General features: G+C 40.5%; 1 protein-coding gene across 1 annotated transcript in view; it reads right to left on the bottom strand.

Moving 5' to 3' along the window:
• The window catches only part of LOC132817149 (collagen alpha-1(I) chain-like), a 189,131-nt gene extending 176,710 nt beyond the window's left edge, over positions 1-12,421 (bottom strand). Inside the window, exon 1 of the mRNA XM_060827358.1 lies at positions 12,221-12,421. Within this exon, the coding sequence (XP_060683341.1) occupies positions 12,221-12,296 (76 nt within the window). The 5' untranslated portion in view covers positions 12,297-12,421. The remainder of the gene's footprint in view (positions 1-12,220) is intronic.
• Between the last annotated feature and the right edge of the window lie 700 nt (positions 12,422-13,121).

Raw genomic sequence — 13,121 nt, 5'->3', positions numbered from 1 at the left:
TAATAATTTAGAGTTGATGTAGTAAATAATTACCAGCTAGCTACAAATTTGGGACTAAATACCCAATTCATTTTCATAATGGATTTTCAGACAAAATATCTGAAAAGTCCAGCCAGTTACATAGGCAAAGAAATGGTTTGCTTTTAGATCAAACATAAATTTAAACAGATTAAAGAATCAGTAACCTGTGCTTGCATTCCAAAGAGTATGACCAATCCAAATATTTGCCAATTTGAATGACTCTCTGATATAAAAAAAAGTTACAGCATTAAGGAGCTTGTATTACTTTATATGGCAATGATTGCAAAACGTTTTTTTTTAATAAGCAAGTCCATAATCAAAGCTGGATTGATCAAAACATTCCCATTAATTGTTTAGTTCATTTGCTTGCTGAAGGTTGAATACTTGACTTAATGTACACATTTTTATACTTTAGGCTGTGTTATCCTCCACTCAATAAGTGCAACAAGCAATATTGGTCTAAATAAACAATAGAAACAAAAATTGTTTCATTTCATCATTTAACTTTAAATAGATCAGGCCTATTGTTATATTTTGTGTGTTTATTTCATACTGGCTAAGTTAAATTCACAAGATACTATGACTATTTCTTCAGATATATATGTAGTAGTTCCACCACAGAGACTGCTGCAACTCTAGGTTCATTCTTTGAACTTAACCTTATGTATAGCAGGAATTTCGAATACATGCTCGGATTTCAGTGTGAGTGGTGGGCAATGTGGGTTTCTTTGCTTCCTTTTTGCTGACATAGAACAACAGTGGAGGTAGAGCCAATTAAGGTTTGGTGGTTTTGAATAGAAAGCCAGTTGAAAAAGGACAGTATGCTCCTATGTATATAGATTGAAATGGTTTCACCTTTTGGCAGTTGGGAAGATGAGGCAGATGAGTGTGTGTGCTGTGTGACTAAAACAAGGAGCAGTGAAGTTAATTTGTGTTTTTTAATTGTTTAATATTTTAAGTACAATAAATGCAAAACTTAGATTTGTCATCTCAATCATAAGCAAAATCTTTATCTCTTTATAGCAGCCAAACTCTATTTGCATTGCAAAGCAAAAGATTGGAGATTTCTTAAAATTAACATGACAATGTTAAATATATTAAAAACTCAATATAAACAATTATAAAATAAAGACAACATTTTGCCATCAGCTATTTACATTCATTAACGTTTCAAGCTGGCTTCAATTGCATGCCAGAGATAAAACAGCTGGAGATTCAAGAGTTCCCAACTAAAACCTTCACTGGGAACACTGACAATGTGTAAATGTATAGAATGCAGGTCCTGATGGATTAAATTACTATAAAAATGCACATATTAAAAACATATAAACCCCTGGCTTTGAAATGCTTTGCAGTTCCTTAATAAATGAAGGAAAATATATTCCATTCTCTAATATAGCAATTGCAGCTTAGACATACATGGCAGTATGGTGATATTGGATTATTTCACCTTAGTCAGACTCAGGGGAGGGTTGGGATGATGTGGTGGTTAGCTCAATAGGTGAGCTAGCTGGTCTGTGATTCAGACTGATGCTAACAGCATGGGTTCAATTCCTTTACCAGCTGAGGTTACTATGAAGATCCTGTGTTCTCAACTTTGCCTCTTACCTGAGGCATGGAACCATGATGGCCTTACCTTTTAGACAGAGTGACAATAATTACAAAATAAATTACTTTTCTTTCATCAATTATATTTTGATGAATGAACATAATTCACCTGGAACATATTTTTTGGGCATGGGTTATCACTGCTGCCTCACAGCATCAGGGACCTGAATTCGATTCCAGCCACTGGCAATTGTGTGAAGTTTACACAGTCTTCCTGTGTCCTCATGTGTTTCCATCAGGTGCTCCTGCTTCCTCCCACAGCCAAAGTTAGAGTCATAGAGTTGTATAGCACGGAAACAGACCCTTTGGTCCAACCCATCCATGCTGACCAGATATCCCAACCCAATCTAGTCCCACCTGCCAGCACCTGGCCTATATCCCTCCAAACCCTTCCTATTCATATACCCATCCAAATGCCTCTTAAATGTTACAATTGTACCAGCCTCCACCATTTCCTCTGGCAGCTCATTCCATACACATGCCACCATCTGCATGAAAAGGTTGCCCCTTAGGTCTCTTTTCTATCTTTCCCTTCGCACCCTAAATGTATGCCCTCTAGTTCTGGACTCCCCCATCCCAGGGAAAATGCTTTGTCTATTTATCCTATCCATGCCCTTCATGATTTTGTAAACCTCTATAAGGTCACCCCTCAGCCTCCAACGGATTTGCATTCCCAAAATGCAGCACCTCACATTTATCTGAACTAAACTCCATCTGCCACTTCTCAGCCCATTGGCCCATCTGATCAAGAGCCATTGTAATCTGAGGTAACCTTCTTCGCTGCCCACTACCCTCCAATTTTGGTATCATCTGCAAACTTACTAACTATACCTCTTATGCCCACATCCAAATCATTTATTTAAATGATGAAAAGTAGTGGAGCCAGCATTTGTGCAGGTTAGGTGGATTGGCCATAGTAGATGTGAGATTATGGTTATAGAGTAGAGGGCTGTCGGAAGGTCGGTGCAGACTTAAGGGGTCGAATGATCTCTTTCCACACTGTAAGGATTCCATGATTCTATGATTCCAGGTGAAAAACATCAGCACTGGGAAGCCTACTGAATCAGTCAGATTGTGCTGACCAACCTGCACCAGCACTCACCCCACACGCCAGGCATGTTTCACATTAAACAAAACCTGGCTCAAATATTCAACAACACTTCAATTGAAGTTCTGGTCCAGGCTGACAACAGAAAAAGGAAGGTTCCTTTAGATCTTAAACCCCCAGCGGACACCCACCAAATCCATCATTGTCACTGGGCTATAGGTAATGGCAGACTCCCTCCTCATCAGGTAACACCTAAACATAGTGGTCGACGAAAGAAGACGTTATTGTTTCTTGGAAAAACAAACAAAGGCAGAACTTATATAATTAAAAGTAGGGCCTTGGGCAATTTTATGGAACACAGAGACCTGGAGGTTCAGAGACATAATTCTTTGAAGTTTGTGTCACATATAGATAGGGCTGTTAAGAAGGGATTTAACATGCTTGCCTTCACTGCTCAGACATTAGAGTATAGGAGTTGGGACATTATGTTGAGGTTCTACAGGACTTTGGTAAAGCTTCTTCTGGAGCACTGTGGTGCAGTTCTGCTTTTCCTATTATAGAAAGGATATTATTAAGCTGGAGAGGGTTCAGAAGAGATTTACCAGGATGCTGTCGGGAATGGGCAGTTTGAATTATAAGAAAAGGTCGGATAGGCTGGGACATTTTTCACCGGAACATTGGAGGTTAAAAGGTAATCTTATAAAAATTTATAAAATGATGAGGGGTGAATGGCAGATGTGTTTTCCCTAGGGTGCGGGATTTCATGAAAAGGGGACATATTTTTAAAGTGCAATGGAAAAAAAAATTAAAAATATCAGGGGCAATTTTTTTACATAGAGAGTGATTTGGAAATTCCAAAGGAATCGGTAGATGTGGGTACATTTACAATGTACATTATACATTTAGATAAGCACATGAATAAAAAATGCTTGAAGGGATTTAGGCCAAGCGAAGACAGGTGGACTAATTTAGTTTGGGATTATGGTCGGAATGGACTGGTTAGACTGAAGGGTCTGTTTCCATGCTGTATAACTCTGTGACTCTATGAACACAGAGGAAGTGGCAGATGACTGGAAATAGTTAATGTAGTTCCATTTTTCAAGAAGGGTGGAGAGATAGACCAGGCAACTATAGAACTGTAAGTCACATGTTAGTGGTTGGGAACTACTGGAGAAAATTCTGAAGAAGTGAATTAATCTGCACTGGGAGAGGCAAGATTTAATGAAGGATATACAGCCAACACACGTTTGCACTTTAGATACGTCTCTAATTGGTCAATCGCATTATAGTGAATGTGCATTAATGAAGGGCATGTTATAGGAGAATAACTTGTAGATGAGAATGTGGGGGTGGTGCTAATTAAGTTAGCAGATGACACAAGGATTGGTTGGGTGGTCCATAGTGAAGATTCAATAAGTGTGGTGGTGGAAAAGCACAGCCGGTCAGGCAGCACCCAAGGAGCAGGAGAGTCGTTGTTTCAAATATGAACTCTTCATCAGGAATGTAGGGGATGCCCAAAGGGGCTGAGAGATAAAGGGGAGGGGGTGGGGCTGGGTGAAGGTAGCTGGGAATGCAATAGGAAGATGAAGGTGGGGAATCTTGGTGATTGGTCAAAGTGGAAGGTGGAGCAGACAGGTAGGAAGGACAATGGACAGGTAGGATAGTTCAAGATGGCAGTGCTGAGTTGGAGGGTTGGATCTATGATAAGGTTGGGGGAGGGGAGATGAGGAAACTGGTGAAATCAACATTGATTCCGTGTGTTTGGAGGGTCCCAAAACAGAAGATGAAGCGTTCTTCCTCCAGGCATCAGGTGGCTAGAACCTGGTGGTGGAGAAGACCCAGGACCTACATGTCCTTGGTGGATGGAAGGAGGGATTGAAGTGTTTGGCCACAGGGCGGGGGGGTTGTTTCATTCGTGTGTCAGAGAGATGTTCTCTGAAATGTTTCGCAAATTGGCGCCCTGTCTCCCCAATGTAGGGGAGACCACATCGGGAGCAATGGACACAGTCGATGATGTGTGTGAAGGTGCAGGTAAATCTCTATCGGATATGGAAGGATCCTTTGGGACTTTGGATGGAGGTGAGGGGAGAGGTATGGGCTGAGGTTTTATACTTCTTGCGGTGGCACTGGAAGGTGCTGGGAGGGGAGGGTGGGCTGGTGGGGGGAGGCAGGGTGGGTGGACTTAACAAGGGAGAGGGAATGGTCTCTGCTGAACACAGATAGGGTGGGAAGGAAAATATATCTCTTGTGGTGGGGTCTGTTTGTAGGTGGCGGAAATGGCGGAGGATGATGCATTGCATCTGCAGGTTGGTGGGGTGAAAGGTGAGGACCAGGGTGGCGGGTTCTGTCATTATTGAGATTGGAGGGGTGGGGTCAAGGGCAGAGGTGCGGGAAGTGGAGGAAATGTGCTGGAGGGCATCGTCGACCACGTGGGAGGGGAAATTGTTGTCCTTGAAGAAGGAGACAATCTGGGATCTTTTATGGTGGAATTGGGTCCTCCTGGGAGCAGATACGGCAGAGGCAAAAGAAGTGGGAATAAGGGATAGCTTTTTTACAGGAGGTTTCTTCTGGATAATAGTGAAGAATATTAGGTGTCATGTGGCTCAGTGGTTCACAGTGCCAGGGACCCGGGTTCAATTCCATTCACAGGTGAATGTGTGGAGTTTGCACATTCTCCCCATGTCTACGTGGGTTTCCTCCAGGTGCTCTGTTTCCTCCTACATTCCAAAAATATGCATCTTGGGTGGATTGGCCATGTTAAATTTCCCATAATCTCCAGGGATGTGTAGGTTAGATGGATTAACCATGGAGAATGGAGGGTGTGGGTGGGATGCTTTTTGGGGGGTTGATAGGCTTAATGGCCTGTTTCTAAACTGTAGGGATTTTATGACTGATGGTTTTAAGAAAGTTTTAGTTTACAGGATGACATAGTTGGATTGATCAGTGGAGGATGGAATCTAACCTTGAGAAATATGAGCTGATGCACTTTGGAAGAAGTAACAAGAGAATGGCTTTATACTAGGAAGCACAGAGGGATCTTGGGAAGCAGCAGGGATAGGGAAGTTAGGAAGGCATATGCAACAGTTGCCTTTGTCAGTAATGGCAAAAATTATCAGAGCAGAGAGGTTATGCTGAAGCTGTTTGAGCCAATGGTTACTTGCATCTAGAGTAGTATGTACAGTTCTGGTCACCACACTATAAGAAGAACGTGATTACACTGAAGAGGATGCAGAAGGGATTCAGAAGGATGTTGCCTGGATTGGAGTTTTTCAGCTTTGAAGAAAGGCCAGATATGCTCAGGTTATTATTTTCTTTAGAGCTAAGTGGGAATGGGTTATTGTGATATATAAAATTATGCAGGTGCATGGGTTGGATGGATAGGAAGCAGCTGTTGCCATTAGTTGAAGGGTCAATAACTGTGGGCATAATTTTAAAGCAAAGGGCAAGAGATACAGAGTGGATTAAAGGACATTTTCTTTTCACTCAAAGGACGGTAGAAACCTGGAACACATTGCTTGGGCAGGTAGGTGAAATGGGAAACCTCACAACAACCTTTAAAAAAATGTTGATGAGCACTTGAAATCTCATAACATTCAAGGTTTTGGGCTAAGTGCTAGAAAGTGAGATTAATGTAGATAGGTTCGCACAGACTTAACGGGTAGAAGGGAGTCTTCTGTGCTGCATGAATCTATGTCTTGAGGATACAAGTGTGGCTTGGGTGATCTTTAATGAATCTACACAGCACATTTTAACGACACATTCACTTGCACTGTTGTAAATGTTGCTCATTAATTTATGGTATATTTGACTGAAGTGAAAAAGAATGGAGCATCTTCTTTCACTAGAATGTGATGCTGATCTTCTTTCAGGACATCTTTCATTGTCTCTCAGTTATCAGCAATATTTGTCATTAATATTGTTCTCATGACTTAATGAAGAATAGACCTAGCATTGGGGATTACCGTTAAGGCTTGGAAGATTGAGTTCAAAAACAGTAACCTTGACAATGAAGTCAGTGTGAGGCAGGGCTAGTGCCAAGTGTGTACAGCACAGAGACAATTTATGGAAGTAATGGAGAAAAGTGGCTGAACTCCATAAGGTGCAGGAGGGAAACATTATTGCCTTGCCTTAGCTCCAAGACAGTAGGGACAGTGAAGGAATAAAGCAAATAATCACAACAGAGGATGTAAGAGAACTGGGGTACATGTTCTAGCAATTATGTGTCCTCAATTACCTGCTGTTTGCTTGAGGCAATGCATGTAATCATGTTTGCCTCCAGATCATAGGAGTATGCAGGTATTATTGTGTGCAATTACACAAAGGTCAGGTTCTGCACCTAATGTAACACTTCTCAGTAATCACAGTACAAGTACAATAACATAAAAATGCACCCTTTATTTAAAACAATAGCGCAAAATGAAACAGTTTCACTCAATGAATTATGTGTCAAAGAGGAACCAAAGGCCTCTCAGCCAACTGGAAAAATAATCAGAGAATTCAAGCATGTGTTGGTAGCTTCATTGCCCTGAAATTGATTAACGATAATATTTTCATAGTCTGTCTCCTTCATCAGAATTTTTAAAATCCATTCATGGAACGCAGGTCACTGGCAAGGCACTGATAAGTGCCCACTCAATTCTGGTCCTTTTAATGAACAGTGAGGAAAATCAACCCACCTTTTGAGATAAGAGAACATAAATACCCTCTTCAGAGGATTACCCTTCTGGAGAGAATCATAGTTTATGATTGCTGCCCAGTTCAGTTTATCTGTCCCACCACTCCTTTTGCCTTCTGCAGAACTGGGAGCCTCACCCTTATGTTCATGTGACTATTACTGCTGCCTCATTGGCAAATATTAGAAATTAAAATGTGCATTCTCACTTTAAATCCCTTCAAGCAAGAGGATGAAAGGTCATCAGAGATAGGTAGGAACGTGGACTTGAGGTTACAATCAGTTTAACTATGATTGTATTAAATGGTACAGCACATTCAAGGGTCTGAATGGCCAACTACTGTTCATTCTTCATTTGATGTAAGTTACTTTGCCCTATTTCTTTATTTTTCTCTAGCCCTACAATCTCTCAACTGAACTTATTCTTTGTCTTGTCTCTTGTTCTTTTACCCCTTTCACCATTGACAGTGGTGCCTTAAGCTGCCTTGATCCCACATCAAGAAATCCCCAACCTTTCACCCTTTGTAACCCTTCTTTTGAGATACTGCTTAGAACCCAACTCTTGTTTGTTCTGTTCAGCAGCACTCCTAGAATCTTGTTTTTTTTTTATTTTTGTCAACCACATTCGTGCATTTTGCTGTATTAATCTAATTGCAAACTCTTATTAACATAATTCTAAACACATGACCAATAGAAACGAGAGATGCAAGAGCACATTGTTTCTGACAAGGCCTTTATAGCCTGTCATTCCCATGATTTCAGATAGGATCATCAGCAGGTTTTAAAAACCAAAGTGAAATCTATAGATTATTGTACCTCCAAATCCTCACCAGCAAGTAATAGCATGTAGGCAACATCATTACAAAGCAGGCTTGGCTAATAGTCAATTAAAATTAAGACTGTTTGACAAGCTTAACAACTTCTACCAATGTCAATAAAGATCTTAACTGATTCATTTGTAAACTGAGTGGGGTTCCTCAGTGGCATTAAGTATTTTTTGATTAATGCTTGTATATTTATATAAAATCAGACAAACATTGGCTGTGATTCTCTTACTTGAGTGTGGGGGTGGGTTTTTCATTGGTGACTGACTCACTATCGACAACATCAAGAAAACTCACCATATCAAGCTCCAACCAGCTTCATATGAGCTGATGGCTGAGCATCTCATCTAATCACAGACCTCAACAGTGCAGTCTTGCCTCACAGCTCAAAGGTTGTGAGCCAATCTGAGGCCAGAGGTCTCTTCGTCCTGAAAACCACTGCTTGAGGCCTACTCTTCAGGGCCTCTTTTGACAAGTAGTTCAGTCTTCTCCTTCACTTGTTGTGGCGTGGAGTCGTGGATGAAAATGGATGAGAAAGGGAGATAGATGGCCCTTCCTTTGACTCCAGTTCTTTCTCCAATTTGTCAAGGATTGGGGTAAATGGAGGTCCTCATCATCATTCTAGCAGGCAGTTCAATCTGGTTTCCCTATCTAAAGCAGCCACTTTTTCACTGCTAAAGGGCACGTATTGGGCCACCTGAGGCCTTTACGTATCCAGTAATTGAACACCTATAGACCTTAATTGTCAATAAGTAGGGAAAATCCCCAATAGACTTTACTTTTTAACCTGCCACCTAATTACTGAGATGGTGAGAAGGGGATGAGTAACTCTCCAGGGCCAACTCAGCCAAATGTTTGCTTTTCTCACTATCTTTCACCCTGCCTTCTGAGAGTGGAAAAACATGACCACCATTTCATATCCAAAATCCCAATTAAGAAGGCTGTGCCATCAATTATTTGTCAATGCTAACTGAATGCAGAGACACGCTGATGTTCCAGGAACACATCTGGCTTCTGATTCCCTCCATGAAAATACCTCAACTCCATTCAAAATTTACAAGATGCCTTCATTCAATGGAAAGTGATTATGTTCAGAAACCCATTAACTCACCTTCCTACGATTTCTACACCTGGAGTGTCATTATACAGGGATGTCCAAGATTTTAAGATTTTCAGATTTTACTTGGTAACAGTCAAGGAATGATGTAGTTCTGAGTCAGAATGGTGATGTGTAGCTTGGAAAGAACTTACAGGTTGGGCAGGCACTTGCTGCCCTGCTCTTTCTGAGTGGTCGAGATCCTAGGGTCGGAGGCTGCTATTGGAGATGCATTGAAGAATTGTTGCAGTGCAGCTTGTGAGTGGTGCTGCAGAGACTGTACGTGGATGGTGGATAGAGTGTATTTTCAAAGTGATGAATGGCAATGCTGATCAAGAGGATTGCTTCGTTCTAGATGGTCTTGACCTTCTTGATTGTTACCACTTCATCCAGCCAAGTGAAGAACATTGTACTTGTGCCTTGTTGGTGGTAGATTGGCTTTAGGAATCAGCAGGAGATCTATTTACTGTGCAATCTCTGATCTGCCTGATTAGCCATGGCTTTAGTCTAATTATTCCATGACAGGCGTCATGATAAAATAAATGAATGATGAGATTACAATATCCTTTTGAATATTTTTAGTCATGCCAGGCTCATTTGTCCCAATTCAGTGAAGCATTACACTGTGGAAAATGGCCATGCAGTCCAACAAGTCCACAATTAACCTCCAAAGAGTATTTCACCCAAACCCACACCCCAACCCTATTACTCTACATTTCCCCTGACAATGCTCCTAACCGCCACACCCTTGAACACTATAGGCATTTTAGCATGGCCAATTCACCTAACGTGGACGTCATTGGATTGTGGGAGGAAACCGGAGCACCCAGAGGAAATCCATGCAGACACTGTGCAAATCCACACAGAGTTGCCCATGGTGGAAATCAAACCCAGGTCTCTGGCGCTGTGAGGCAGCAGTGCTAACCACTGAGCCACCATGTTGCCCTTTTTTTTAGATTAGACTTACAGTGTGGAAACAGGCCCTTCGGCCCAACAAGTCCACACCGACCCGCCGAAGCGCAACCCACCCATACCCCTACATTTACCCCCTACCCAACACTACGGGCAATTTAGCTTGGCCAATTCACCTAACCCGCACATCTTTGTGACTGTGGGAGGAAACCGGAGCACCCGGAGGAAACCCACGCAGACACGGGGAGAACGTGCAAACTCCACACAGTCAGTCACCTGAGTCGGGAATTGAACCCGGGTCTACAGGTGCTGTGAGGTAGCAGTGCTAACCACTGTGCCACCGTGCCGCCCACAATTATCTTCAATTATCTCTATTGTATAGAGCTTAATATCTTCAAACATGTGCTGATTTAAGTATTTCCGGAGCAGCCTTAATGTGCTGTTTCATTTTTACAGCAAGAGTACACTACATGTCAGTGGCACTATTTCTACAGTACTTACTGTAAGCTTCCCAGAGTAATAGCAATCTTTCTTAATATGAAGGAAACATACTCAACTAAATTCTTATTTTTTAAATGTTATCAGGATAGTTTATGTGATTTTTCATAGTTAAGCCATTTTACACTTCCCATTAGAATTAAGTTGTTGAATTGGAAGGCACTGTGCTCAGTACTATGCCATGACAATAAGTTGACATGTTAAAATGTGTTCTGGTTATGACATAACTACATGTAACCAACAGTTCAACTGCAATCTTTGCTCTTTAGACCGACCCAGTTTACATTGTAGCAGGAAACATGATCTTGATATGAGTAGTCCAAAAATTACTGTTCCCTCTCATAAAACTGGGTGGGTCTAAGTAGCAAGTATTGCAGTTGAGCTGTCTGATACTGTTAGTTACATGTGATTATGTCATATCTGGAACACACTTTGATATGTCAACTTGTTTGCCTCAATTGAACCATATTAAGTTTGATGATATATTAAAGGTTAAAATGCCTTTGTCCAACATTTATTGAATGACGGAAAGTATAAATCATGCACAAATCCAATTATCCTATCAGTAAGTTTCTCCCAAACTAAGAAAGCACAGTCATTTAAACCCCAGTTTGGTCAGTATAGAAAGCCAGCTTAGGAACAAGACAAACAGTTAAATTTATGAAGAGGTACTGTGTGAAACTGAGAGCACGAAGAAGTGCCAAAGTCCAAACCAGTACAATGTACTGAATTGTAACATTCATTAGGAATAAAAAAAGAGAATACTTTGATCAAAATATACATCCTGAATTTGTTCTTAAGAAAATCAAATGAATCATTGACATAAATATAAAAATCTCACTTGATTAAAATAAATACACATTGTATTCATTATGTTGTACCAAGTCACACAAAACCCAACATATTCCATGCTTAATCCCTGGTCTACTTTGTCAGCCAAACAGAACAGCACAATAATACAACAAAACAGCAATTTACATTTATGTAGCACCTTTAGCATAATAAAATTGTCCTAAGGTAGTTAATTACTAAATTTGACATTGAATCACATGGAGAGAAATTTCACCAAGTGAACAGACTTGGTCAAAGTGGTAAGTTTTAAAATAATTGGAACCCAAATCCTCCAGGATGTTATTTCTTCCCTATTCAGTGATCTTTAATGATTTTGTTTGAAAAGAAGGTGCACAGAGGAGCATGCTCAATATCCAACATGCAGCTGACACTCAGTATCCAGGTCAAGACAAGGAGGGAAAAAATGACCTCAGTTGAGAAATAACAGGAAGCAATTGCATCTCAACTTGTATTACATACATACATGAGTCACCAAACATCAGGGAAAAGCAAGAAAATAGGAATAATTTGATAGGAAGAAAAATGACAAATGCGAAGCATGGTAAATCAAATATAATAACAGTTAGCTTTGTTTAAAAATAAATCTGAAATTTTAAAGATCATTTTCATAATCTAATGTGTTGACTACACTCTCAATTCACAATAATGTCTGTCTACAGGATCAGAAAGAAATCCAGAATGACACTTACCTGATTGAGCTGATGTTAATGACACATGTGTTATCCCAAGAAGTAGGAAGAACCACAAATGCACAAAATGCTGCATGTCTAAATTTTAAGTACAGGGCGCCACATGAAAACAAATGGGCTGACAGTTTTCAGTGTAGTAACATCAAACCAGTATGTTCTTCCTCCTTCAGCACAGCTTCAGTTCACATTGCGATTTTTCTTCTGCTTCTAAAGTTTTAAGTGGAAGAAGTTTGGCAATGCTATATTTCCCGCCCCTCTCTGAAATTTGATACTGAAATGGGCCTCTCGATTTTTTTCTGTTTTGGCTTTGATTTATATTTGTTTAATAAACCGCAGATATTCTATAATAAACTTATTAAATGAATCAAGCTAATTTGCTTTATTTCTGTAAGTTTAACACAAGCAAATCTAAAGCAAACAACAGCAACCAATTTTATTTAAAATAAAAGCACGAAATGAACCATCCTCTGTGTAAAAAAGCTTTGCTGCTCATATCTTTTTTAAATCTCTCTCATCTCACATTAACAATATACCCCCTAGTCTTGAAAGTCCCCATCTTAGGGAAAAGACAACTACCATTAACTCTATCTATACCCCAACCTATTCAGCTTGTTTTATAGCTCAAGCCTTCCATACCCACCAACATCCATGTAAATCTCTTCTGAACCCTTTCCAGTTTAATGGTATCCTTCCTACAACTGAGCGACCAGAACTGGACATAGTATTCCAGAAGAGGCATCACCAATATCCTATATAGCCTCAACATGACTTCCCAACTCCTGTACGCAAAGGACTGAGCTATGAAGGCAAGCATGCCAAATGCCTTATTAACCACCTTCCCTATATGTGATGCAAACTTCAAAGAATTATATACCTGAACCCCTGGATCCCTCTGTTATAC

The sequence above is a fragment of the Hemiscyllium ocellatum genome, chromosome 7 (assembly GCF_020745735.1).
Source record: "Hemiscyllium ocellatum isolate sHemOce1 chromosome 7, sHemOce1.pat.X.cur, whole genome shotgun sequence".
NCBI lineage: Eukaryota > Metazoa > Chordata > Chondrichthyes > Orectolobiformes > Hemiscylliidae > Hemiscyllium > Hemiscyllium ocellatum.
Note: the sequence above shows the minus strand (reverse complement) of the source record. Positions and strands in the feature narration are given on the sequence as shown.